We start from the raw sequence: 27806 nt of genomic DNA on the forward strand, positions 1-27806 counted from the left end.
AAACCTGTTTTATTTTGAAGTTGGCCGGAAACTGATCTCCTGTGTAACATCCATAGACTGTATGGTCACATCACGTCTCAGTAACTGAAGCATCTCCTCGTCCAGTCGAACTGAGCAGAAGATCAGTTGTGACTGAGTGACAAGATTAAACCGACATGTTTGGAAACAGACTGTCGATTTAAACCTTTTTCATAAAAATGGGTAAACGAGACAAAGGAGACCGCGGTGAGTTGCGAATGCTACTTTTTTAAAACCCCATGCTTAGCTAGCTGTTAGCTTCAGTAGCGGTGTGAGATGGACAGGATCCTAAAACCTCGACTGAAGGTTTCTTTAAACTCACATTTCAATGCTCTGTAATAACTGTACACTGGCTCCACTGTAAGTCTTTTAACGCATAATTTAATGTACGTGTTGATGAGATGACGCAGTGGCAGTGAAAGGACAGTTAAAGGGTTTGCTTATTTCCTCTTGCAAAAATACACAACTTTCATTTCTCATGTAGTATCATGAATTGAAACGCAGGGATGACACACTAATACAATTGTTTGTGTAGTGCAGCCTCTTTTTTCCACACAAACACTCATAGACTTGAACCTAACATCATGTTAATCCTCATACTTAGTAGAATAAACCCCCAAATAGTCGGAGAGCAGAACAGTTGTAGTCAAACGACACGTGTGCTGTTTTAAGTGCGTCACCAGAAGTGTGTTTGAAATCCTAATATGAGAAAAAATATCACATGGACGCAGTTCTCTGTTGTTACTGAGAACGATTTCTAACTCTTGCAGAGTCCAAAAAGTCCAAGAAGCGTTTCCACGATGAGGAAGACGATGAGGACGAGGCCGGGGGCAGCGAGTCTCAGGAGGCCATACCCGCTGCTGCAGGGAAACAAGTGGACGAGTCCGGCACCAAACTGGACGAGTACGGAGCCAAAGACTACCGAGTTCAGATGATGCTGAAGAACGATCACTCTTCTCGGCCCCTCTGGGTGGTAAGACCATCCTTTTTGTTAGATTCCTCTTCTGATGCAGTTTTCTGGGACGTCCTGTTTTTACAATATATCCTACAGGATGTTTCCTATTATTTCCCCGCTCATCATCTTTCCTCTTTTCCCTCCTCCAGGCCCCAGATGGCCACATCTTCCTGGAGGCCTTCTCACCGGTGTATAAGTACGCCCAGGATTTCTTGGTGGCCATCGCAGAGCCGGTGTGCCGGCCGAACCACGTCCACGAGTACAAGCTGACGGCCTACTCTCTGTATGCAGCCGTCAGTGTGGGGCTGCAGACCTCTGACATCGTGGAGTACCTGCAGAAACTCAGCAAGACGTCTGTACCTGATGGAATCGTGCAGTTTATCCAGGTATCCTGTTTTGAAGGAACAGTTCTGAAAATGTTTATGTGCATCATTTGTTTATCTAATCTTTGCATACCCTTCCCCCTCGTCCCTTAGCTCTGCACTGTGAGCTACGGCAAAGTCAAGCTGGTGCTCAAGCACAACAGGTAAAGTTACGTCAGAAGCCTTTCCTTCTCTCTTTGTGTCATCCCTTCAGTGATCCTCTGACAGTGGGCTGCCTGTGCTGCCCTCAGGTACTTCGTGGAGAGTGCCTTCCCCGATACGATCCAGCGCCTCCTGCAGGACAGTGTGATCCGTGAATGTCGTCTGCGTACTGCAGATGGCGCCGACACTGAGCTCATTACTGAGATTATCCACAGCAAGTCAGCGGTATGCCACACAACGTCTGCTCTTACACACTCTCCAACCTAAAATAATGTATCACGGTTAGGTTTTAACATGTGTGTGTGTCTGACAGATCGCCAGGTCTCTTATGGAAAAGGGGGCTGCATCCAGCTCACAGCAGCCCAGCGAGGGACAAACTTCCACCCAGCAAGTCCCCGAGGACATCTGCAGCTACTATGAACAGATGGATAAGGAAGAGGAGGAGGATGAGGAGACTCAGACTGTGTCCTGTGAGATTCGCCAGGTACACATCTGATTTCATCAGAACAAAGTTAACATTACTACTGACCATTTAAACTGTTGTTTTATTCTCTTGCTTGTTATTTTGGCTGCAGTATCTGTGACAGTGGTCATATAGTTATATGAATATAATTGTAAGGGGCTGCGAATGACAGTTTTCATTAGTGAAAGAAATCCTAATATTTGAGGAAGGGAAACGTGAGAATATCCGACACCGAGGTCTATGCAGATTTTTACTCTGCACAGAAACCAACTTGGAAGTTAAGGTAAAGAGTAGATGTACTCATATTCATACAAAACCTCATAAACACGTACCTAACGTAAAAGATAGCAGTATATCTGATGAATAGTGTCTTTAATTCAAAGTTAGCATCTTTTGATTTTATAAAAAAAATGATATACCTTGCTAGAGGAATCAAAAATTACTTTTATTCCTGATTTTCTATTTACTTCTTTTCTCTGAATCGGGTGTAGGAGATGATCGAGGAGCTGCAGAAGCGTTGCATTCAGCTGGAGTACCCCCTCCTAGCAGAGTACGACTTTCGCAATGATACAGTCAACCCAGACATCAACATTGACCTGAAGCCGACCGCTGTGCTGCGGCCCTACCAGGAAAAGAGTCTGCGCAAGATGTTTGGAAACGGACGTGCTCGTTCTGGGGTCATCGTGCTGCCCTGCGGTGAGACAGCTGGAGCAGAGGGAGGACAGAACATTGAGGGACATAACAGAAAGGACAACAATAATAAAAAACACAGGATTAAATTAATTGAAAGAGGAATAATGTACTGTATACAAAGTTAAACAAATATTTGCCCAGCTGATGTGAAACAAGGAGTTTCCTCTACTTCTCTTTTTGCATAAATCTTTCTGTAAAAAGTTTTGCACTCATTTTATTTCCCCCCCTCTGCTTTCCAGGAGCTGGCAAATCTCTGGTGGGCGTGACAGCGGCGTGCACGGTGCGTAAGCGCTGCCTGATTCTGGGTAACTCCTCTGTGTCGGTGGAGCAGTGGAAGGCCCAGTTCAAGATGTGGTCCACCATCGACGACTCTCAGATCTGCCGCTTCACGTCCGACGCCAAGGACAAACCCATCGGCTGCTCTGTGGCCATTAGCACTTACTCCATGCTGGGTCACACCACCAAGCGCTCCTGGGAGGCCGAGAGGGTCATGGAGTGGATGCGGAGTCAGGAGTGGGGACTCATCATCTTGGATGAGGTGCACACTATCCCCGGTGAGCTGTTACAGTCCAGGTGTTTTCCAGAAAAAAATCAATTTACTCAATGCATTAACGCAATAATTCCTCGTCTTCTCTGTAGCCAGGATGTTTCGTCGTGTTCTGACCATTGTCCAGGCTCACTGCAAACTGGGGCTCACTGCCACACTGGTCAGGGAGGACGACAAGATTGTGGACCTCAACTTCCTTATCGGGCCAAAGCTTTATGAGGCCAACTGGATGGAGCTACAGAACAACGGCTACATCGCTAAAGTCCAGTGTGCAGAGGTGAGTCTATGAAGTAGGCAGCGCAGACTCCGCTCTTTGTGTGGACTTTGTTACAAGATGTTGAGTCTATGAAGTGAGACATGCAGAGTTGAGCCATTTGCAAAAAGCTCAACATTCGATTATTTGGGCTGGGATCTCACATGTTGATATTCCTGACATGACCAAGAACACATGAGCCGGTTCCACACAGATAAATCTGAACCATGTCTGTGCTTCAGGTTTGGTGCCCGATGTCTCCAGAGTTCTACAGGGAGTACGTGGCCATTAAGACGAAGAAGCGCATCCTCATTTATACCATGAACCCCAATAAGTTCCGCGCCTGCCAGTTTCTCATTCGCTTTCATGAGCGCCGCAATGACAAGATCATTGTCTTTGCTGACAACGTGTTCGCCCTGAAGGACTACGCCATCCGCCTCAACAAGTCAGTCATGAACAGTCAGAACAACTTATTTCTCTGTATTTCCTCCTTAAGTTTGTTTTCATCTCCGGTCGCTCTGTCGTCCTCAGGCCTTACATCTATGGTCCGACATCTCAGGGGGAGCGTATGCAGATTTTACAAAACTTCAAACACAACCCTAAGATCAACACCATCTTCATCTCCAAGGTAAATCACTCAGTCTCATAGATTTAATGCACGTGAGATACACGACAGTGTGCCCTCCTGTGGCCAGTGAGAGACACAGCAGTATTTCTATATTACTAGCCCAGGGGTGGGCAAACTTTTTGACTCGGGGGCACAATGGGTTCTAAAATTTGACAGAGGGGCCGGGCCAGGACCAGATGGATGGAGTTTTTTGTGAACTAATATAAATTACATTGAAAAATCATTACATGAAAGGATTTGGCCTTTAATAAGTAGCAAAGCATTTATTTGCAAGGCAATTTAACAAATACTCAGCCAACCTCTGAGCTGTGGCCGCCCGTTCTTGCGTTGACTGCATTCAACCCCGAGAATACAAACCCAGAACCACAAGACGCAAGTGGGTACAATTTCTTAAAAAATAAAGCAATGCTACAAAGTGCTATTTGAAAGTGCAATTCAAGTGCTACTAAATTGTTAGTTTAAAAAAAAATATATATATATGTAGAAACGTTCGGCGGGCCACGGGCCTTGCTTTGCCCATGTCTGTACTAGCCTCTTAGCAGTGTGTCCACATAGACATTAATAATTCAGTCAATACTCGTATCTAAAATAGATGATTTAATGATTTTATCCTCCTTTCATTCTCTGAAAAATTTGTAAGGGAAATGTAACATGTGGTATACTTTGATTGATCAATATTGAATCTCTAACAAATGTCACTTTGATGTTGCTATTTCCTGTTGATCTGAATGAGTGTTATTCTGAATACTCCAGTCACAGTAATCTAATTAGTCTGGATGTAAAGAACTACTTTGATGTCATGTGATTTTCTCACCCACAAATTCACCTAACAAAGACTTTGAAGCACGGGGGATTTATGGTGGTAGTAGACATTAAGACAGATGTTACACTCCAGGGGTCTGAGATAAATACAATTATATTGCTGACAGGTTATATCCTATTTGCACTTTGCCGAAGATTCAGATCTCTTGACACAAGAGAAATTCCGACTGGACGAGGCCTTTCAATAAAACAGTAAATGCACGGTGATGACATCGATACAGTGGTAATATCGCATTTCTACATCTCTCAAACAGGTTGGAGACACCTCATTTGATTTGCCAGAAGCCAATGTTCTGATCCAGATCTCCTCCCATGGGGGGTCTCGCAGGCAGGAGGCCCAGAGGCTTGGTAGAGTCTTACGAGCAAAGAAAGGTCCGTGTGTCTGGGACAACAACAAGGAAACCACTGGGATTGTTTGCTCACACATCACAAATGCTGACATGACTGTTTTTTACTTGTATAGGAATGGTTGCAGAGGAGTACAATGCCTACTTCTATTCGCTGGTGTCCCAGGACACACAGGAGATGGCGTACTCCACCAAGAGGCAGAGATTCTTGGTCGACCAGGGCTACAGCTTTAAGGTGCTGTCCCGCTCTTTGTGTTTCCTCTATGTTCATGTGGCAGATTGTCTCCGTTATTTATACACTAGCTCCAGACGCGTTGCTGCCTGATGATATGTTGTCGGAGGTCTTTGGTTCATCAGGTTTAATCTTGCCAGGGATCTGCCTCCATGCTCATCAACACTGAAGGAGTTTTACATAAGAGAAACAATAAATGGACCAGAAAAGAATCTGGTTTGAGAAAACTCATCTTTCAATCACAGAGACATGTTATATCCAAAGAGAGCTGCACCTGATCTGCTGAATCTATTCATTTAGAGAAATGGAGCTAAAGTTGATTGACAAAATGACAAACTTGGTGAAAACGAGACTTGTCTTTGTTGTAAATATGTAAAATAGCATTCAGCAATTACAATTTCAAATTAATGTTCTGCAGGAGGTATGGAAAAATCTTTTCTAATAAGAAAATCTTTGTGCTGTGATCCTGGATCTTTATTTATGTTACACCCCTTTCTGTTCTCGTTAAAAAATACTGGTTCTAATTTGGCTTGTTCCTCCTCTTTCATAGGTCATCACTAAGTTGGCCGGTATGGAAGAAGAAGACTTGATGTTTTCCACAAGAGATGAGCAACAGCAGCTGCTGATGAAGGTCCTTGCTGCGTCCGACCTGGACGCCGAGGAGGAAGTGGTGGCCGGGGAGTTTGGCACACGACCACAGGTGAAGACCTTCGCCAAACTCTTACTCAGAAAACTATTACATGCTTACTGTTGTTTTGCGAATTGGCGAACTTATCGAATGTCATCTCTCTGCTTCCTTATCAGTTCTCGAGGCGAACGGGCACCATGAGCTCCATGTCCGGTGCAGATGACGCCGTCTACATGGAGTATCACAGCAGAGGCAGCAAATCCTCCCAACTCAAGGGCGTTCATCCGCTGTTCAAACGCTTCAGAAAATAGATGCACTGACTGAGACGTTCACACCGAAATACCTACTCTGTTGCTTATCAACTGATTGAGCTGGTTTCACAGAACTGCCTTTTCTCTTTTTGAAACCTGAATTGACCTGAGTTAATCAGCTTTTGAGTTAATGTGGCAAAGATTTGAAAGGTTTATACATCACAACCTTAATTCACATAAATCGGTGGATACTACGGATTAGTGTTCCTGGTTGTGCCCCATGATGTTATTGTAAGTTAATATGAATTGTTAGAGAGTTTACTTTGTAATGTTGCTAAATGTTTTTTGGAAAAGAAGTCTTTGGATTATTTATTCTTTTACACAGGATAAACTTTTGAACATCAAAACGTGTCACATTAGGAAAATATAATATTTAACAAGAAGAGATGATTCTAGAATTGAAGTCTGTGTGACATATACATCTGAGCGTGCAGCAGCAGCGTGGAGGGAGGACACTCAGAAAGAGACTCGGACCCGGCACCAACCAACACTCATTGTTTAACAGCTTTGATCTGTTGTGGAAACTCTGTATTCACACTTTGTGTTTCCACTGTTGGACTTGCATCACCCCGTTCACCTCCTCTTCTCCCTCATCGCTGCCTCACCTGTTTTGGTGTGTGAGTAAACTCCGTAGAGGAGATGAGAAGAGGAAGCGACACGACTCGGATCAAACACGGGGACACACCAGTTAAATGTTTGGTGCACCTATTCCAGACAAAATAATGGCTGCATTCAAAACCAGAGTTTATCCTGTCAGGAATTCGATTTGACAGTCACCACTGGCCGAAAAGATCACACTCCCAGACCAACACCCTCCACGGCTGAGTTTTAATCTGGCTCAGTAAAGAATCGTAGCATTATGAGACTGTTTTTGCTTTGTAGACTGAATTGAGGATAAGACTTTGATCCTATTGGGGATTTGGCATTAGTAAAATATGGGGACAGTGAGAGGTGAGAGTTGTTCAGGTTTATTTGGTTTTGTTTAAGATATTCCAAAAAAACCACACACCTGCATCGAGATCCTGGTGCCTGGTGCAGGCTGCCAGACTAATTTCCCCTTGAAGGGCTGTACCTACGGCTTGGTTGGTCAAATATGTGCATTGTGGGAACTCAGTAAATACAGTTAGGTCCATAAATATTTGGATATTGACAGAAATGTCATAATTTTGGCTCCGTACACCACCACAATGGATTTGAAATGCAACAATCAAGATGTGCGTTAAGTGTAGACTTTCAGCTTTAATTTGAAGGTATTTACATCCAAATCAGGTGAACGGTGTAGGAATTACAACACAGTTTATATGTTGCACCCCCTTTTTAAGGGACCAAAAGTAATTGGACAAACTAACATAATCATGAATGTAATTGTCACTTTTAATACTTGGTTGCAAATCCGTTGCAGTCAGTGACAGCCTGAAGTCTGGAACCCATTGACATCACCAGACGCTGGGTTTCGTACCTGGTGGTGCTCTACCAGGCCTCTACTGCGACTGTGTTCAGTTCCTGCTTGTTCTTGCGGCATTTCCCCTTCAGTTTTGTCATCAGCAAGTGAAATGCATGCTCAATTGGATTCAGGTCAGGTGATTGACTTGGCCATTGCAGAACATTCCACTTCTTTACCTTAAAAAACTCTTCGGTGGCTTTCGCAGTATGCTTCGGGTCATTGTCCATCTGCACTGTGTAGAGCCGTCCAATGAGTCCTGAAGCATTTGGCTGAATATGAGCAGATAATATTGCCCGAAACACTTCAGAATTCATCTTACTGCTTTTGTCAGCAGTCACGTCATCAAAAATACAAGGGAACCAGTTCCATTGGCAGCCATACATGCCCACACCATAACACTACCTCCACCATGCTTCAGTGATGAGGTGGTATGCTTTAGATCATGAGCAGTTCCTTCCCTTCTCCATACTCTTCTCTTCCCATCAGTCTCATCTGTCCATAGGTTGTTGTTCCAGAACTGTACAGGCTCTTTTAAATGTCGTTTGGCAAACTCTAATCTGGTCTTCCTGTTTTTGAGGCTCACCAATGGTTTACATCTTGTGGTGAACCCTCTGTATTTACTCTGGTGAAGTCTTCACTTGATTATTGACTTTGACACGGATACCCCTACCTCCTGGAGAGTGTTCTTGATCTGGCCAACTGTTGTGAAGGGGTTTTTCTTCACCAGGGAAATAATACTTTTGACATTTACCACAGTGGTTTTCCGTGGCTTTCCGGGTCGTTTGGTGTTGCTGAGCTCACCAGTGCATTCTTTGTTTTTAAGAATCTACCAAACAGTTGATTTGGCCACACCTTATGTTTTTGCTATCTCTCTGATGGGTTTGTTTAGATTTTTCAGCCCAATGATGGCTTGCTTCACTGATAGTGACAGCTCTTTGGACTTCATATTTAGAGTTGACAGCAACAGATTCCAAACATAAATACCACACTTGAAATGAGCTCTAGACCTTTTATCTGCTCCTTGTAAATGAAATAAGGAGGGAGTAACACACACCTGGCCATGGAACAGCTGAGCAACCAATTGTCCAATTACTCTCGGTCCCTTAAATAGGGGGGTTCCACATATAAAATGTGATGTAATTCCTACACAGTTCACCTGATTAGGATGTAAATACCCTCAAATTAAAGCACAAAGTCTGAACTTAAAGCACATCTTTGTTGTTTCATTCAAAATCCATTGTGGTGATGTACAGAGCCAAAATAATGAAAATTGTTTCAATATCCAAATATTTATGGACATAACTGTAGTTTAAGCTCATTGGCTTAGGAAATGAAAGAGCCCAACGGGCCGTATACGGCCCGTGGGCCGTACTTTGCCCATGTCTGTACTAGCCTCTTAGCAGTGTGTTCACATAGACATTAATAATTCAGTCAATACTCGTATCTGAAATAGATGATTTAATGATTTTATCCTCCTTTCATTCTCTGAAAAATTACATAAACTGTTATTGTAAAATCGATTTTCAGTCACTGTACTACTTTTGTATTGTACTGGTTCAGGGGTAATTTTTACAATTATATTGCTGACAGGTTATATCCTATTTGCACTTTGCCGAAGATTCAGATCTCTTGACACAAGAGAAATTCCGACTGGACGAGGCCTTTCAATAAAACAGTAAATGCACGGTGATGACATCGATACAGTGGTAATATCGCATTTCCACATCTCTCAGACAGGTTGGAGACACCTCATTTGATTTGCCAGAAGCCAATGTTCTGATCCAGATCTCCTCCCATGGGGGGTCTCGCAGGCAGGAGGCCTAGAGGCTTGGTAGAGTCTTACGAGCAAAGAAAGGTCCTTGTGTCTGCGACAACAACAAGGAAACCACTGGGATTGTTTGCGCACACATGACAAATGCTGACATGACTGTTTTTTACTTGTATAGGAATGGTTGCAGAGGAGTACAAAGCCTACTTCTATTCGCTGCTGTCCCAGGACACACAGGAGATGGCGTACTCCACCAAGAGGCAGAGATTCTTGGTCGACCAGGGCTACAGCTTTAAGGTGCTTTCCCGCTCTTTGTGTTTCCTCTATGTTCATGTGGCAGATTGTCTCCGTTATTTATACACTAGCTCCAGACGCGTTGCTGCCTGATAATATGTTGTCGGAGGTCTTTGGTTCAGCAGGTTTAATCTTGCCAGGGATCTGCCTCCATGCTCATTAACGCTGAAATGTGATGTTGCTAAATGTTTTTTGGAAAAGAAGTCTTTGTGTGTCATATACAACTGAGGGCGCAGCAGCAGCGTGGAGGGAGGACACTCAGACAGAGACTCGGCCCTGGCACAAACCAACGCTCATTGTTTTACAGCTTTGATCTGTTGTGGAAACTCTGTATTCACACTTTGTGTTTCCACTGTTGGACTTGCATCAACCCCTTCACCTCCTCTTCACCCTCATCGCTGCCTCACCTAATTCGGTGTGTGAGTAAACTCCGTAGAGGAGATGAGAAGAGGAAGCGACACGACTCGGATCAAACATGGGGACACACCAGTTAAATGTTTGGTGCACCTATTCCAGACAAAATAATGGCTGCATTCAAAACCAGAGTTTATCCTGTCAGGAATTCGATTTGACAGTCACCACTGGCCGAAAACATCACACTCCCAGACCAACACCCTCCACGGCTGAGTTTTAATCCGGCTCAGTAAAGACTTGTAGCATTATGAGACTGTTTTTGCTTTGTAGTCTGAATTGAGGATAAGACTTTGATCCTATTGGGGATTTGGCATTAGTAAAATATGGGGACAGTGAGAGGTGAGAGTTTGTTCAGATATTCCAAAAAAACCACACACCTGCATCGAGAGCCTGGTGCCTGGTGCAGGCTGCCAGACTAATTTCCCCTTGAAGGGCTGTACCTACGGCTTGGTTGGTCAAATATGTGCATTGTGGGAACTCAGTAAATACAGTTAGGTCCATAAATATTTGGATATTGACAGAATTGTCATAATTTTGGCTCCGTACACCACCACAATGGATTTGAAATGCAACAATCAAGATGTGCGTTAAGTGTAGACTTTCAGCTTTAATTTGAAGGTATTTACATTCAAATCAGGTGAACGGTGTAGGAATCACAACACAGTTTATATGTTGCACCCCCTTTTTAAGGGACCAAAAGTAATTGGACAAACTAACATAATCATGAATGTAATTGTCACTTTTAATACTTGGTTGCAAATCCGTTGCAGTCAATGACAGCCTGAAGTCTGGAACCCATTGACATCACCAGACGCTGGGTTTCGTACCTGGTGGTGCTCTACCAGGCCTCTACTGCGACTGTGTTCAGTTCCTGCTTGTTCTTGCGGCATTTCCCCTTCAGTTTTGTCATCAGCAAGTGAAATGCATGCTCAATTGGATTCAGGTCAGGTGATTGACTTGGCCATTGCAGAACATTCCACTTCTTTACCTTAAAAAACTCTTCGGTGGCTTTCGCAGTATGCTTCGGGTCATTGTCCATCTGCACTGTGTAGAGCCGTCCAATGAGTCCTGAAGCATTTGGCTGAATATGAGCAGATAATATTGCCCGAAACACTTCAGAATTCATCTTACTGCTTTTGTCAGCAGTCACGTCATCAAAAATACAAGGGAACCAGTTCCATTGGCAGCCATACATGCCCACACCATAACACTACCTCCACCATGCTTCAGTGATGAGGTGGTATGCTTTAGATCATGAGCAGTTCCTTCCCTTCTCCATACTCTTCTCTTCCCATCAGTCTCATCTGTCCATAGGTTGTTGTTCCAGAACTGTACAGGCTCTTTTAAATGTCGTTTGGCAAACTCTAATCTGGTCTTCCTGTTTTTGAGGCTCACCAATGGTTTACATCTTGTGGTGAACCCACTGTATTTACTCTGGTGAAGTCTTCACTTGATTATTGACTTTGACACGGATACCCCTACCTCCTGGAGAGTGTTCTTGATCTGGCCAACTGTTGTGAAGGGGTTTTTCTTCACCAGGGAAATAATTCTTCTGACATTTACCACAGTGGTTTTCCGTGGCTTTCCGGGTCGTTTGGTGTTGCTGAGCTCACCAGTGCATTCTTTGTTTTTAAGAATCTACCAAACAGTTGATTTGGCCACACCTTATGTTTTTGCTATCTCTCTGATGGGTTTGTTTAGATTTTTCAGCCCAATGATGGCTTGCTTCACTGATAGTGACAGCTCTTTGGACTTCATATTTAGAGTTGACAGCAACAGATTCCTACGGTGGCCCTGAGAGCTCAACGAACAGCAACTTAAGAAAACACATGCAAGTTGACAAAACACATGCAAGTTGACAAAACACAAGCAAAGTAAGAAAACATCTTCATCAATTTCACAACACAACACATTACAGAAACGCGCTGCAAATAGACACACGCGCTGCAAATAGACGAACCCGCAGCAAATAGAGGCGACAACACAACAGAAGTGTTTCCAGAGGACAGCTAAAAGGGATGGACACCGCTGCCACAGGAGACACTAAAACGTCCAATAAACCATACAATTTCGGTTCCGCACAGGGGTTGTCATCCCGCGGCTCTGGAGCCGAGCAAGGCTCTTCAGCCCCTCTGCAGTGGCTGTACTCTACAGTGTTGTGCATATGTTTCGCGACCCCCCTGCATTACCCCCGCGGACCCCCTAGGGGTCACGGACCCCCTGTTGAAGACCACTGATTTAGAGAAATGGAGCTAAAGTTGATTGACAAAATGACAAACTTGGTGAAAACAACATTTTATCTAGACTTGTCTTTGTTATAAATATGTAAAATAGCCTTCAGCCATTACAATTTCAAATTAATGTTCTGCAGGAGGAATGGAAAATCTTTATGAATAAGAAAATCTTTGTGCTGTGATCCTGGATCTTTATTTATGTGACACCCATTTCTGTTCTCGTTAAAAATACTGGTTCTAATTTGGCTTGTTCCTCCTCTTTCATAGGTCATCACTAAGTTGGCAGGTATGGAAGAAGAAGACTTGATGTTTTCCACAAGAGATGAGCAACAGCAGCTGCTGATGAAGGTCCTTGCTGCGTCCGACCTGGACGCCGAGGAGGAAGTGGTGGCCGGGGAGTTTGGCACACGACCACAGGTGAAGACCTTCGCCAAACTCTTACTCAGAAAACTATTACATGCTAACTGTTGTTTTTGTGAATTGTCCAACTTATCGAATGTCATCTCTCTCTGCTTCCTTATCAGTTCTCGAGGCGAACGGGCACCATGAGCTCCATGTCCGGTGCAGATGACGCCGTCTACATGGAATATCACAGCAGAGGCAGCAAACCCTCCCAACTCAAGGGCGTTCATCCGCTGTTCAAACGCTTCAGCAAATAGATGCACTGACTGAGACGTTCACACCGAAATACCTACTCTGTTGCTTATCAACTGATTGAGCTGGTTTCACAGAACTGCCTTTTCTCTTTTTGAAACCTGAATTGACCTGAGTTAATCAGCTTTTGAGGTAACGTGGCAAAGATTTGAAAGGTTTATACATCACAACCTTAATTCACATAAATCGGTGGATACTACGGATTAGTGTTCCTGGTTGTGCCCCATGATGTTATTGTAAGTTAATATGAATTGTTAGAGAGTTTACTTTGTAATGTTGCTAAATGTTTTTTGGAAAAGAAGTCTTTGGATTATTTATTCTTTTACACGGGATAAACTTTTGAACCATCAAAACGTGTCACATTAGGAAAATATAATATTTAACAAGAAGAGATGATTCTAGAATTGAAGTCTGTGTGTCATATACATCTGAGCGTGCAGCAGCAGCGTGGAGGGAGGACACTCAGAAAGAGACTCGGACCCGGCACAAACCAACACTCATTGTTTAACAGCTTTGATCTGCAGTGGAAACTCTGTATTCACACTTTGTGTTTCCACTGTTGGACTTGCATCACCCCGTTCACCTCCTCTTCTCCCTCATCGCTGCCTCACCTGTTTTGGTGTGTGAGTAAACTCCGTAGAGGAGATGAGAAGAGGAAGCGACACGACTCGGATCAAACATGGGGACACACCAGTTAAATGTTTGGTGCACCTATTCCAGACAAAATAATGGCTGCATTCAAAACCAGAGTTTATCCTGTCATGAATTCGATTTGACAGTCACCACTGGCCGAAAACATCACACTCCCAGACCAACACCCTCAACGGATGAGTTTTAATCTGGCTCAGTAAAGACTCGTAGCATTATGAGACTGTTTTTGCTTTGTAGACTGAATCGAGTCTACAAAGCATTTATTTGCAAGGCAATTTAACAAATACTCAGCCAACCTCTGAGCTGTGGATGCCCGTTCTTGCGTTGACTGCTTGCTAGCGTAGTTAGCATGCTTTGTAGCAAAGCGACGGCTGATGTTGTACTCTCGGCATATCAGGCATACAGCTTTCGATTGGATTTAAGTGACAAAGTATTTTGTTGTCCACTCCATGTTAAACAGTCTGCACTTATTGTCCACTTTTCGCCTCCTTGATCCGCTCATTTTACGGAAGGGATCACAAGGCCAAGCGAAAATGCACTTATAGTAAGCCGCTTTTATCCAAAGCGTCTTACTTTAAGTGCATTCAACCCTGAGGATACAACCCCAGAACCACAAGAAGCAAGAAAGTACAATTTTTAAAAAATAAAGCAAAATTACAAAGTGCTATAACAAAGTGCAATTCAAGTGCTACTAAATTGTTAGTTTAAAAAAAAATATATTTACTTGGAAAAGTTCGGCGGGCCGGATTAAAGAGCCCAATGGGCCGTACTTTGCCCATGTCTGTACTAGCCTCTTAGCAGTGTGTCCACATAGACGTTAATAATTCAGTCAATACTCGTATCTGAAATAGATGATTTAATGATTTTATCCTCCTTTCATTCTCTGAAAAATTACATAAGTGTTATTGTAAAACAAAGTCGATTTTCAGTAACGGTACTACTTTTGTATTGTACTGGTTCAGGGGTAATTTTTACAACTATATTGCTGACAGGTTATATTCTATTTGCATTTTGCCGAAGATTCAGATCTCTTGACACAAGAGAAATTCAGACTGGACGAGGCCTTTCAATAAAACAGTAAATGCACGGTGATGACATCGATACAGTGGTAATATCGCATTTCCACATCTCTCAGACAGGTTGGAGACACCTCATTTGATTTGCCAGAAGCCAATGTTCTGATCCAGATCTCCTCCCATGGGGGGTCATAGGTCATCACTAAGTTGGCCGGTATGGAAGAAGAAGACTTGATGTTTTCCACCCGAGATGAGCAACAGCAGCTGCTGATGAAGGTCCTTGCTGCGTCCGACATGGACGCTGAGGAGGAAGTGGTGTCCGGGGAGTTTGGCACACGACCACAGGTGAAGACCTTCGCCAAACTCTTACTCAGAAAACTCTAACATGCTTACTGTTGTTTTTGTGAATTGTCGAACTAATCGAATGTCATCTCTCTCTGCTTCCTTATCAGTTCTCGAGGCGAACGGGCACCATGAGCTCCATGTCCGGTGCAGATGACGCCGTCTACATGGAGTATCACAGCAGAGGCAGCAAATCCTCCCAACTCAAGGGCGTTCATCCGCTGTTCAAACGCTTCAGAAAATAGATGACTGACTGAGACGTTCACACCGAAATACCTACTCTGTTGCTTATCAACTGATTGAGCTGGTTTCACAGAACTGCATTTTCTCTTTTTGAAACCCGAATTGACCTGAGTTAATCAGCTTTTGAGTGAATGTGGCAAAGATTTGAAAGGTTTATACATCACAACCTTAATTCACATAAATCGGTGGATACTACAGATCAGTGTTCCTGGTTGTGCCCCATGATGTTATTGTAAGTTAATATGATTTGTTAGAGAGTTTACTTTGTAATGTTGCTAAATGGTTTTTGGAAAAGAAGTCTTTGGATTATTTATTCTTTTACACAGGATAAACTTTTGAACCATCAAAACGTGTCACATTAGGAAAATATAATATTTAACAAGAAGAGATGATTCTAGAATTGAAGTCTGTGTGTCATATACATCTGAGCGTGCAGCAGCAGCGTGGAGGGAGGACACTCAGACAGAGACTCGGCCCTGGCACAAACTAACGCTCATTGTTTAACAGCTTTGATCTGTTGTGGAAACTATGTATTCAAACTTTGTGTTTCCACTGTTGGACTTGCATCACCCCGTTCACCTCCTCTTCTCCCTCATCGCTGCCTCACCTGTTTCGGTGTGTGAGTAAACTCCGTAGAGGAGATGAGAAGAGGAAGCGACACGACTCGGATCAAACGCGGGGACACACCAGTTAAATGTTTGGTGCACCTATTCCAGACTAAATAATGGCGGCATTCAAAACCAGAGTTTATCCTGTCAGGAATTTGATTTGACAATCACCACTGGCCGAAAACATCACACTCCCAGACCAACACCCTCCACGGATGAGTTTTAATCTGGCTCAGTAAAGACTCGTAGCATTATGAGACTGTTATTCCTTTGTAGACTGAATCGAGTCTATAAAGCATTTATTTGCAAGGCAATTTAACAAATACTCAGCCAACCTCTGAGCTGTGGCCGCCCGTTCTTGCGTTGACTGCTTGCTAGCGTAGTTAGCATGCTTTGTAGCAAAGCGACGGCTGATGTTGTACTCTCGGCATATCAGGCATACAGCTTTCGATTGGATTTAAGTGACAAAGTATTTTGTTGTCCACTCCATGTTAAACAGTCTGCACTTATTGTCCACTTTTCGCCTCCTTGATCCGCTCATTTTACGGAAGGGCTCACAAGGCCAAGCGAAAATGCACTTATTGTAAGACGCTTTTATCCAAAGCGTCTTACTATAAGTGCATTCAACCCTGAGGATACAACCCCAGAACCACAAGAAGCAAGAAAGTACAATTTCTTAAAAAATAAAGTAAAACTACAAAGTGCTATAACAAAGTGCAATTCAAGTGCTACTAAATTGTTAGTTTAAAAAAAAATATATTTACTTGGAAAAGTTCGGCGGGCCGGATTAAAGAGCCCAATGGGCCGTACTTTGCCCATGTCTGTACTAGCCTCTTAGCAGTGTGTCCACATAGACAATAATTCAGTCAATACTCGTATCTGAAATAGATGATTTAATGATTTTATCCTCCTTTCATTCTCTGAAAAATTACATAAAATGTTATTGTAAAACAAAGTCGATTTTCAGTAACGGTACTACTTTTGTATTGTACTGGTTCAGGGGTAATTTTTACAACTATATTGCTGACAGGTTATATTCTATTTGCATTTTGCCGAAGATTCAGATCTCTTGACACAAGAGAAATTCAGACTGGACGTGGCCTTTCAATAAAACAGTAAATGCACGGTGATGACATCGATACAGTGGTAATATCGCATTTCCACATCTCTCAAACAGGTTGGAGACACCTCATTTGATTTGCCAGAAGCCAATGTTCTGATCCAGATCTCCTCCCATGGGGGGTCATAGGTCATCACTAAGTTGGCAGGTATGGAAGAAGAAGACTTGATGTTTTCCACCCGAGATGAGCAACAGCAGCTGCTGATGAAGGTCCTTGCTGCTTCCGACCTGGACGCTGAGGGGGAAGTGGTGTCCGGGGAGTTTGGCACACGACAACAGGTGAAGACCTTCGCCAAACTCTTACTCAGAAAACTCTAACATGCTTACTGTTGTTTTTGTGAATTGTCGAACTAATCGAATGTCATCTCTCTCTGCTTCCTTATCAGTTCTCGAGGCGAACGGGCACCATGAGCTCCATGTCCGGTGCAGATGACGCCGTCTACATGGAATATCACAGCAGAGGCAGCAAATCCTCCCAACTCAAGGGCGTTCATCCGCTGTTCAAACGCTTCAGAAAATAGATGCACTGACTGAGACGTTCACACCGAAATACCTACTCTGTTGCTTATCAACTGATTGAGCTGGTTTCACAGAACTGCATTTTCTCAGAATGAAACCCGAATTGACCTGTGTTAATCAGCTTTTGTGTTAATGTGGCAAAGATTTGAAAGGTTTAATCATCACAACCTTAATTCACATAAATCGGTGGATACTACAGATCAGTGTTCCTGGTTGTGCCCCATGATGTTATTGTAAGTTAATATGAATTGTTAGAGAGTTTACTTTGTAATGTTGCCAAATGTGTTTTGGAAAAGAAGTCTTTGGATTATTAACTTTTTTACACAGGATTAAAGTTTTGAACCATCAAAACGTGTCACATTAGGGAAATATAATATTTTACAAGAAGAGATGATTCTAGAATGAAGTCTGTGTGTCATATACATCTGAGCGTGCAGCATGAGCGTGGAGGGAGGACAATCAGACAGAGACTCGGACCCGGCACAAACCAACGCTCATTGTTTAACAGCTTTGATCTGTTGTGGAAACTCTGTATTCACACTTTGTGTTTCCACTGTTGGACCTGCATCACCCCGTTCACCTCCTCTTCTCCCTCATCGCTGCCTCACCTGTTTCGGTGTGTGAGTAAACTCCGTAGAGGAGATGAGAAGAGGAAGCGACACGACTCGGATCAAACACGGGGACACACCAGTTAAATGTTTGGTGCACCTATTCCAGACAAAATAATGGCTGCATTCAAAACCAGAGTTTATCCTGTCAGGAATTCGATTTGACAGTCACCACTGGCCGAAAAGATCACACTCCCAGACCAACACCCTCCACGGCTGAGTTTTAATCTGGCTCAGTAAAGAATCGTAGCATTATGAGACTGTTTTTGCTTTGTAGACTGAATTGAGGATAAGACTTTGATCCTATTGGGGATTTGGCATTAGTAAAATATGGGGACAGTGAGAGGTGAGAGTTTGTTCAGGTTTATTTGGTTTTGTTTAAGATATTCCAAAAAAACCACACACCTGCATCGAGAGCCTGGTGCCTGGTGCAGGCTGCCAGACTAATTTCCCCTTGAAGGGCTCTACCTACGGCTTGGTTGGTCAAATATGTGCATTGTGGGAACTCAGTAAATACAGTTAGGTCCATAAATATTTGGATATTGACAGAAATGTCATAATTTTGGCTCCGTACACCACCACAATGGATTTGAAATGCAACAATCAAGATGTGCGTTAAGTGTAGACTTTCAGCTTTAATTTGAAGGTATTTACATCCAAATCAGGTGAACGGTGTAGGAATTACAACACAGTTTATATGTTGCACCCCCTTTTTAAGGGCCCAAAAGTAATTGGACAAACTAACATAATCATGAATGTAATTGTCACTTTTAATACTTGGTTGCAAATCCGTTGCAGTCAATGACAGCCTGAAGTCTGGAACCCATTGACATCACCAGACGCTGGGTTTCGTACCTGGTGGTGCTCTACCAGGCCTCTACTGCGACTGTGTTCAGTTCCTGCTTGTTCTTGGGGCATTTCCCCTTCAGTTTTGTCATCAGCAAGTGAAATGCATGCTCAATTGGATTCAGGTCAGGTGATTGACTTGGCCATTGCAGAACATTCCACTTCTTTACCTTAAAAAACTCTTCGGTGGCTTTCGCAGTATGCTTCGGGTCATTGTCCATCTGCACTGTGTAGAGCCGTCCAATGAGTTCTGAAGCATTTGGCTGAATATGAGCAGATAATATTGCCCGAAACACTTCAGAATTCATCTTACTGCTTTTGTCAGCAGTCACGTCATCAAAAATACAAGGGAACCAGTTCCATTGGCAGCCATACATGCCCACACCATAACACTACCTCCACCATGCTTCAGTGATGAGGTGGTATGCTTTTGATCATGAGCAGTTCCTTCCCTTCTCCATACTCTTCTCTTCCCATCAGTCTCATCTGTCCATAGGTTGTTGTTCCAGAACTGTACAGGCTCTTTTAAATGTCGTTTGGCAAACTCTAATCTGGTCTTCCTGTTTTTGAGGCTCACCAATGGTTTACATCTTGTGGTGAACCCACTGTATTTACTCTGGTGAAGTCTTCACTTGATTATTGACTTTGACACGGATACCCCTACCTCCTGGAGAGTGTTCTTGATCTGGCCAACTGTTGGGAAGGGGTTTTTCTTCACCAGGGAAATAATTCTTCTGACATTTACCACAGTGGTTTTCCGTGGCTTTCCGGGTCGTTTGGTGTTGCTGAGCTCACCAGTGCATTCTTTGTTTTTAAGAATCTACCAAACAGTTGATTTGGCCACACCTTATGTTTTTGCTATCTCTCTGATGGGTTTGTTTAGATTTTTCAGCCCAATGATGGCTTGCTTCACTGATAGTGACAGCTCTTTGGACTTCATATTTAGAGTTGACAGCAACAGATTCCTACGGTGGCCCTGAGAGCTCAACGAACAGCAACTTAAGAAAACACATGCAAGTTGACAAAACACATGCAAGTTGACAAAACACAAGCAAAGTAAGAAAACATCTTCATCAATTTCACAACACAACACATTACAGAAACGCGCTGCAAATAGACACACGCGCTGCAAATAGACGAACCCGCAGCAAATAGAGGTGACAACACAACAAAAGTGTTTCCAGAGGACAGCTAAAAGGGATGGACACCGCTGCCACAGGAGACACTAAAACGTCCAATACACCATACAATTTCGGTTCCGCACAGGGGTTGTCATCCCGCGGCTCTGGAGCCGAGCGCGGCTCTTCAGCCCCTCTGCAGTGGCTGTACTCTACAGTGTTGTGCATATGTTTCGCGACCCCCCTGCATTACCCCCGCGGACCCCCTAGGGGTCACTGACCCCCTGTTGAAGACCACTGATTTAGAGAAATGGAGCTAAAGTTGATTGACAAAATGACAAACTTGGTGAAAACAACATTTTATCTAGACTTGTCTTTGTTATAAATATGTAAAATAGCCTTCAGCCATTACAATTTCAAATTAATGTTCTGCAGGAGGAATGGAAAATCTTTATGAATAAGAAAATCTTTGTGCTGTGATCCTGGATCTTTATTTATGTGACACCCATTTCTGTTCTCGTTAAAAATACTGGTTCTAATTTGGCTTGTTCCTCCTCTTTCATAGGTCATCACTAAGTTGGCAGGTATGGAAGAAGAAGACTTGATGTTTTCCACAAGAGATGAGCAACAGCAGCTGCTGATGAAGGTCCTTGCTGCGTCCGACCTGGACGCCGAGGAGGAAGTGGTGGCCGGGGAGTTTGGCACACGACCACAGGTGAAGACCTTCGCCAAACTCTTACTCAGAAAACTATTACATGCTAACTGTTGTTTTTGTGAATTGTCGAACTAATCGAATGTCATCTCTCTCTGCTTCCTTATCAGTTCTCGAGGCGAACGGGCACCATGAGCTCCATGTCCGGTGCAGATGACGCCGTCTACATGGAATATCACAGCAGAGGCAGCAAATCCTCCCAACTCAAGGGCGTTCATCCGCTGTTCAAACGCTTCAGAAAATAGATGCACTGACTGAGACGTTCACACCGAAATACCTACTCTGTTGCTTATCAACTGATTGAGCTGGTTTCACAGGACTGCATTTTCTCAGAATGAAACCCGAATTGACCTGAGTTAATCAGCTTTTGAGGTAATGTGGCAAAGATTTGAAAGGTTTATACATCACAACCTTAATTCACATAAATCGGTGGATACTACGGATCGGTGTTCCTGGTTGTGCCCCATGATGTTATTGTAAGTTAATATGAATTGTTAGAGAGTTTACTTTGTAATGTTGCAAAATGTTTTTTGGAAAAGAAGTCTTTGGATTATTAACTTTTTTACACAGGATTAAAGTTTTGAACCATCAAAACGTGTCACATTAGGGAAATATAATATTTTACAAGAAGAGATGATTCTAGAATTGAAGTCTTTGTGTCATATACATCTGAGCGTGCAGCAGCAGCGTGGAGGGAGGACACTCAGACAGAGACTCGGACCCGGCACAAACCAACACTCATTGTTTAACAGCTTTGATCTGCAGTGGAAACTCTGTATTCACACTTTGTGTTTCCACTGTTGGACTTGCATCACCCCGTTCACCTCCTCTTCTCCCTCATCGCTGCCTCACCTGTTTTGGTGTGTGAGTAAACTCCGTAGAGGAGATGAGAAGAGGAAGCGACACGACTCGGATCAAACATGGGGACACACCAGTTAAATGTTTGGTGCACCTATTCCAGACAAAATAATGGCTGCATTCAAAACCAGAGTTTATCCTGTCAGGAATTTGATTTGACAGTCACCACTGGCCGAAAACATCACACTCCCAGACCAACACCCTCAACGGATGAGTTTTAATCTGGCTCAGTAAAGACTCGTAGCATTATGAGACTGTTATTCCTTTGTAGACTGAATCGAGTCTATAAAGCATTTATTTGCAAGGCAATTTAACAAATACTCAGCCAACCTCTGAGCTGTGGACGCCCGTTCTTGCGTTGACTGCTTGCTAGCGTAGTTAGCATGCTTTGTAGCAAAGCGACGGCTGATGTTGTACTCTCGGCATATCAGGCATACAGCTTTCGATTGGATTTAAGTGACAAAGTTTTTGTTGTCCACTCCATGTTAAACAGTCTGCACTTATTGTCCACTTTTCGCCTCCTTGATCCGCTCATTTTACGGAAGGGCTCACAAGGCCAAGCGAAAATGCACTTATTGTAAGACGCTTTTATCCAAAGCGTCTTACTATAAGTGCATTCAACCCTGAGGATACAACCCCAGAACCACAAGAAGCAAGAAAGTACAATTTCTTAAAAAATAAAGCAAAATTACAAAGTGCTATAACAAAGTGCAATTCAAGTGCTACTAAATTGTTAGTTTAAAAAAATATATATTTACTTCGAAAAGTTCGGCGGGCCGGATTAAAGAGCCCAATGGGCCGTACTTTGCCCATGTCTGTACTAGCCTCTTAGCAGTGTGTCCACATAGACGTTAATAATTCAGTCAATACTCGTATCTGAAATAGATGATTTAATGATTTTATCCTTCTTTCATTCTCTGAAAAATTACATAAAATGTTATTGTAAAACAAAGTCGATTTTCAGTAACGGTACTACTTTTGTATTGTACTGGTTCAGGGGTAATTTTTACAACTATATTGCTGACAGGTTATATTCTATTTGCATTTTGCCGAAGATTCAGATCTCTTGACACAAGAGAAATTCAGACTGGACGTGGCCTTTCCATAAAACAGTAAATGCACGGTGATGACATCGATACAGTGGTAATATCGCATTTCCACATCTCTCAAACAGGTTGGAGACACCTCATTTGATTTGCCAGAAGCCAATGTTCTGATCCAGATCTCCTCCCATGGGGGGTCATAGGTCATCACTAAGTTGGCCGGTATGGAAGAAGAAGACTTGATGTTTTCCACCCGAGATGAGCAACAGCAGCTGCTGATGAAGGTCCTTGCTGCGTCCGACCTGGACGCTGAGGGGGAAGTGGTGTCCGGGGAGTTTGGCACACGACAACAGGTGAAGACCTTCGCCAAACTCTTACTCAGAAAACTCTAACATGCTTACTGTAGTTTTTGTGAATTGTCGAACTAATCGAATGTCATCTCTCTCGCTGCTTTCTTATCAGTTCTCGAGGCGAACGGGCACCATGAGCTCCATGTCCGGTGCAGATGACGCCGTCTACATGGAGTATCACAGCAGAGGCAGCAAATCCTCCCAACTCAAGGGCGTTCATCCGCTGTTCAAACGCTTCAGAAAATAGATGCACTGACTGAGACGTTCACACCGAAATACCTACTCTGTTGCTTATCAACTGATTGAGCTGGTTTCACAGAACTGCATTTTCTCAGAATGAAACCCGAATTGACCTGAGTTAATCAGCTTTTGAGTTAATGTGGCAAAGATTTGAAAGGTTTATACATCACAACCTTAATTCACATAAATCGGTGGATACTACAGATCTGTGTTCCTGGTTGTGCCCCATGATGTTATTGTAAGTTAATATGATTTGTTAGAGAGTTTACTTTGTAATGTTGCCAAATGTTTTTTGGAAAAGAAGTCTTTGGATTATTAACTTTTTTACACAGGATTAAAGTTTTGAACCATCAAAACGTGTCACATTAGGGAAATATAATATTTAACAAGAAGAGATGATTCTAGAATTGAAGTCTGTGTGTCATATACATCTGAGCGTGCAGCATGAGCGTGGAGGGAGGAGAATCAGACAGAGACTCAGACCCGGCACAAACCCACACTCATTGTTTAACAGCTTTGATCTGCAGTGGAAACTCTGTATTCACACTTTGTGTTTCCACTGTTGGACTTGCATCAACCCGTTCACCTCCTCTTCTCCCTCATCGCTGCCTCACCTGCTTCGGTGTGTGAGTAAACTCCGTAGAGGAGATGAGAAGAGGAAGCGACACGACTCGGATCAAACACGGGGACACACCAGTTAAATGTTTGGTGCACCTATTCCAGACAAAATAATGGCTGCATTCAAAACCAGAGTTTATCCTGTCAGGAATTCGATTTGAGAGTCACCACTGGCCGAAAACATCACACTCCCAGACCAACACCCTCCACGGCTGAGTTTTAATCTGGCTCAGTAAAGAATCGTAGCATTATGAGACTGTTTTTGCTTTGTAGACTGAATTGAGGATAAGACTTTGATCCTATTGGGGATTTGGCATTAGTAAAATATGGGGACAGTGAGAGGTGAGAGTTTGTTCAGGTTTATTTGGTTTTGTTTAAGATATTCCAAAAAAACCACACACCTGCATCGAGAGCCTGGTGCCTGGTGCAGGCTGCCAGACTAATTTCCCCTTGAAGGGCTGTACCTACGGCTTGGTTGGTCAAATATGTGCATTGTGGGAACTCAGTAAATACAGTTAGGTCCATAAATATTTGGATATTGACAGAATTGTCATAATTTTGGCTCCGTACACCACCACAATGGATTTGAAATGCAACAATCAAGATGTGCGTTAAGTGTAGACTTTCAGCTTTTCAGCTCTTTTAAATGTCGTTTGGCAAACTCTAATCTGGTCTTCCTGTTTTTGAGGCTCACCAATGGTTTACATCTTGTGGTGAACCCACTGTATTTACTCTGGTGAAGTCTTCACTTGATTATTGACTTTGACACGGATACCCCTACCTCCTGGAGAGTGTTCTTGATCTGGCCAACTGTTGTGAAGGGGTTTTTCTTCACCAGGGAAATAATACTTTTGACATTTACCACAGTGGTTTTCCGTGGCTTTCCGGGTCGTTTGGTGTTGCTGAGCTCACCAGTGCATTCTTTGTTTTTAAGAATCTACCAAACAGTTGATTTGGCCACACCTTATGTTTTTGCTATCTCTCTGATGGGTTTGTTTAGATTTTTCAGCCCAATGATGGCTTGCTTCACTGATAGTGACAGCTCTTTGGACTTCATATTTAGAGTTGACAGCAACAGATTCCAAACATAAATACCACACTTGAAATGAGCTCTAGACCTTTTATCTGCTCCTTGTAAATGAAATAAGGAGGGAGTAACACACACCTGGCCATGGAACAGCTGAGCAACCAATTGTCCAATTACTCTCGGCCCCTTAAATAGGGGGGTTCCACATATAAAATGTGATGTAATTCCTACACAGTTCACCTGATTAGGATGTAAATACCCTCAAATTAAAGCACACAGTCTGCACTTAAAGCACATCTTTGTTGTTTCATTCAAAATCCATTGTGGTGATGTACAGAGCCAAAATAATGAAAATTGTTTCAATATCCAAATATTTATGGACATAACTGTAGTTTAAGCTCATTGGCTTAGGAAATGAAAGAGCCCAACGGGCCGTATACGGCCCGTGGGCCGTACTTTGCCCATGTCTGTACTAGCCTCTTAGCAGTGTGTCCACATAGACATTAATAATTCAGTCAATACTCGTATCTGAAATAGATGATTTAATGATTTTATCCTCCTTTCATTCTCTGAAAAAAATTACATAAACTGTTATTGTAAAATCGATTTTCAGTCACTGTACTACTTTTGTATTGTACTGGTTCAGGGGTAATTTTTACAATTAGATTGCTGACAGGTTATATCCTATTTGCACTTTGCCGAAGATTCAGATCTCTTGACACAAGAGAAATTCAGACTGGACGAGGCCTTTCAATAAAACAGTAAATGCACGGTGATGACATCGATACAGTGGTAATATCGCATTTCCACATCTCTCAGACAGGTTGGAGACACCTCATTTGATTTGCCAGAAGCCAATGTTCTGATCCAGATCTCCTCCCATGGGGGGTCATAGGTCATCACTAAGTTGGCAGGTATGGAAGAAGAAGACTTGATGTTTTCCACCCGAGATGAGCAACAGCAGCTGCTGATGAAGGTCCTTGCTGCATCCGACCTGGACGCTGAGGAGGAAGTGGTGGCCGGGGAGTTTGGCACACGACCACAGGTGAAGACCTTCGCCAAACTCTTACTCAGAAAACTATTACATGCTTACTGTTGTTTTGTGAATTGGCGAACTTATCGAATGTCATCTCTCTCTGCTTCCTTATCAGTTCTCGAGGCGAACGGGCACCATGAGCTCCATGTCCGGTGCAGATGACGCCGTCTACATGGAGTATCACAGCAGAGGCAGCAAACCCTCCCAACTCAAGGGCGTTCATCCGCTGTTCAAACGCTTCAGAAAATAGATGCACTGACTGAGACGTTCACACCGAAATACCTACTCTGTTGCTTATCAACTGATTGAGCTGGTTTCACAGAACTGCATTTTCTCAGAATGAAACCCGAATTGACCTGAGTTAATCAGCTTTTGAGGTAATGTGGCAAAGATTTGAAAGGTTTATACATCACAACCTTAATTCACATAAATCGGTGGATACTACGGATTAGTGTTCCTGGTTGTGCCCCATGATGTTATTGTAAGTTAATATGAATTGTTAGAGAGTTTACTTTGTAATGTTGCTAAATGTTTTTTGGAAAAGAAGTCTTTGGATTATTTATTCTTTTACACGGGATAAACTTTTGAACCATCAAAACGTGTCACATTAGGAAAATATAATATTTAACAAGAAGAGATGATTCTAGAATTGAAGTCTGTGTGTCATATACATCTGAGCGTGCAGCAGCAGCGTGGAGGGAGGACACTCAGACAGAGACTCGGACCCGGCACAAACCAACGGTCATTGTTTAACAGCTTTTATCTGTTGTGGAAACTCTGTATTCACACTTTGTGTTTCCACTGTTGGACTTGCATCACCCCGTTCACCTCCTCTTCTCCCTCATCGCTGCCTCACCTGCTTCGGTGTGTGAGTAAACTCCGTAGAGGAGATGAGAAGAGGAAGCGACACGACTCGGATCAAACATGGGGACACACCAGTTAAATGTTTGGTGCACCTATTCCAGACAAAATAATGGCTGCATTCAAAACCAGAGTTTATCCTGTCAGGAATTCGATTTGACAGTCACCACTGGCCGAAAACATCACACTCCCAGACCAACACCCTCAACGGCTGAGTATTGATCTGGCTCAGTAAATACTCGTAGCATTATGAGACTGTTTTTGCTTTGTAGACTGAATTGAGGACAAAACTCGTCCCAGGCCAATGAGCTTAAACTCTTTCCACAGAACTCAGAACTCAGGAAAGAGTTCTAAGGAAAGAGTTTAAGCTCATTGGCCTGGGACGACCCAAACTTTCAAGGTTGATTCAAACGCGCATGGTGGCGGAGATATGGAGGAGAGGGGTCAGGGAATAGACAGAGACGCAATAAAATGTTTGACAGTGTAAAATGTAAAAAAGAGTGTTCTTTTTTGTGAGATATATAACTGTTGATTGTCTTTTGTACCTTAACATAGGTTTAACTCAGTGCGTTTTATCTCTGAATTGTAAATAAAGGCAATTTTAAGTTTAGAAATCCACTATAAGAATATCACACCAAAAGTTTGGCCAAAGTTAATGACAGCGCTAGTGCTTCCTGACACAGATACATGAATAACGTGCAAATATTTCACATTTGAGCCATCTAGCCCTGGTGCAACATTCATCTCTATTGGAAAGGGGC

The 27806-nt window shown here is 43.0% G+C and overlaps 6 protein-coding genes across 7 annotated transcripts; all 6 read left to right on the forward strand.

Moving 5' to 3' along the window:
• Window positions 1–26: 26 nt before the first annotated feature.
• Window positions 27–6717, forward strand: ercc3 (excision repair cross-complementation group 3). The gene is made up of 15 exons (XM_062381181.1): window positions 27–225; window positions 789–991; window positions 1123–1359; window positions 1450–1499; window positions 1587–1722; window positions 1811–1981; window positions 2452–2656; window positions 2893–3207; window positions 3293–3477; window positions 3696–3898; window positions 3985–4081; window positions 5158–5275; window positions 5367–5485; window positions 6033–6182; window positions 6287–6717. The coding sequence occupies exons 1-15, from the start codon at window positions 198–200 to the stop codon at window positions 6419–6421; spliced, it is 2352 nt and encodes a 783-aa protein (XP_062237165.1). The 5' UTR covers window positions 27–197; the 3' UTR covers window positions 6422–6717.
• Window positions 6718–9600: 2883 nt separating this feature from the next.
• Window positions 9601–17803, forward strand: LOC133958413 (general transcription and DNA repair factor IIH helicase subunit XPB-like). 2 transcript variants are annotated; one of them, XM_062393191.1, is made up of 4 exons: window positions 9601–9720; window positions 9812–9930; window positions 17339–17488; window positions 17596–17803. In XM_062393191.1, the coding sequence occupies exons 2-4, from the start codon at window positions 9814–9816 to the stop codon at window positions 17728–17730; spliced, it is 402 nt and encodes a 133-aa protein (XP_062249175.1). In that variant the 5' UTR covers window positions 9601–9720; window positions 9812–9813; the 3' UTR covers window positions 17731–17803. The 2 variants fall into 2 exon arrangements, with proteins under 2 accessions (XP_062249175.1, XP_062249167.1); XM_062393183.1 differs by lacking the exons at window positions 17339–17488; window positions 17596–17803 and adding exons at window positions 12843–12992; window positions 13100–13530.
• On the forward strand, window positions 15043–15756 carry LOC133959032 (general transcription and DNA repair factor IIH helicase subunit XPB-like). Its single transcript, XM_062394108.1, has 2 exons — window positions 15043–15241; window positions 15349–15756. The coding sequence occupies exons 1-2, from the start codon at window positions 15113–15115 to the stop codon at window positions 15481–15483; spliced, it is 264 nt and encodes an 87-aa protein (XP_062250092.1). The 5' UTR covers window positions 15043–15112; the 3' UTR covers window positions 15484–15756.
• Window positions 17804–20664: 2861 nt separating the features above from the next.
• On the forward strand, window positions 20665–21329 carry LOC133958836 (general transcription and DNA repair factor IIH helicase subunit XPB-like). The gene is made up of 2 exons (XM_062393838.1): window positions 20665–21015; window positions 21123–21329. The coding sequence occupies exons 1-2, from the start codon at window positions 20887–20889 to the stop codon at window positions 21255–21257; spliced, it is 264 nt and encodes an 87-aa protein (XP_062249822.1). The 5' UTR covers window positions 20665–20886; the 3' UTR covers window positions 21258–21329.
• Window positions 21330–22349: 1020 nt separating this feature from the next.
• LOC133958427 (general transcription and DNA repair factor IIH helicase subunit XPB-like) lies at window positions 22350–23823 on the forward strand. Its single transcript, XM_062393204.1, has 2 exons — window positions 22350–23266; window positions 23376–23823. The coding sequence occupies exons 1-2, from the start codon at window positions 23138–23140 to the stop codon at window positions 23508–23510; spliced, it is 264 nt and encodes an 87-aa protein (XP_062249188.1). The 5' UTR covers window positions 22350–23137; the 3' UTR covers window positions 23511–23823.
• A 2179-nt stretch (window positions 23824–26002) lies between these two features.
• Window positions 26003–26730, forward strand: LOC133958562 (general transcription and DNA repair factor IIH helicase subunit XPB-like). The gene is made up of 2 exons (XM_062393455.1): window positions 26003–26193; window positions 26300–26730. The coding sequence occupies exons 1-2, from the start codon at window positions 26065–26067 to the stop codon at window positions 26432–26434; spliced, it is 264 nt and encodes an 87-aa protein (XP_062249439.1). The 5' UTR covers window positions 26003–26064; the 3' UTR covers window positions 26435–26730.
• The last annotated feature ends 1076 nt before the right edge of the window (window positions 26731–27806 follow it).

Source organism: Platichthys flesus, chromosome 1 (genome assembly GCF_949316205.1).
Source record: "Platichthys flesus chromosome 1, fPlaFle2.1, whole genome shotgun sequence".
In the NCBI taxonomy this organism is placed as follows: Eukaryota; Metazoa; Chordata; class Actinopteri; order Pleuronectiformes; family Pleuronectidae; genus Platichthys; species Platichthys flesus.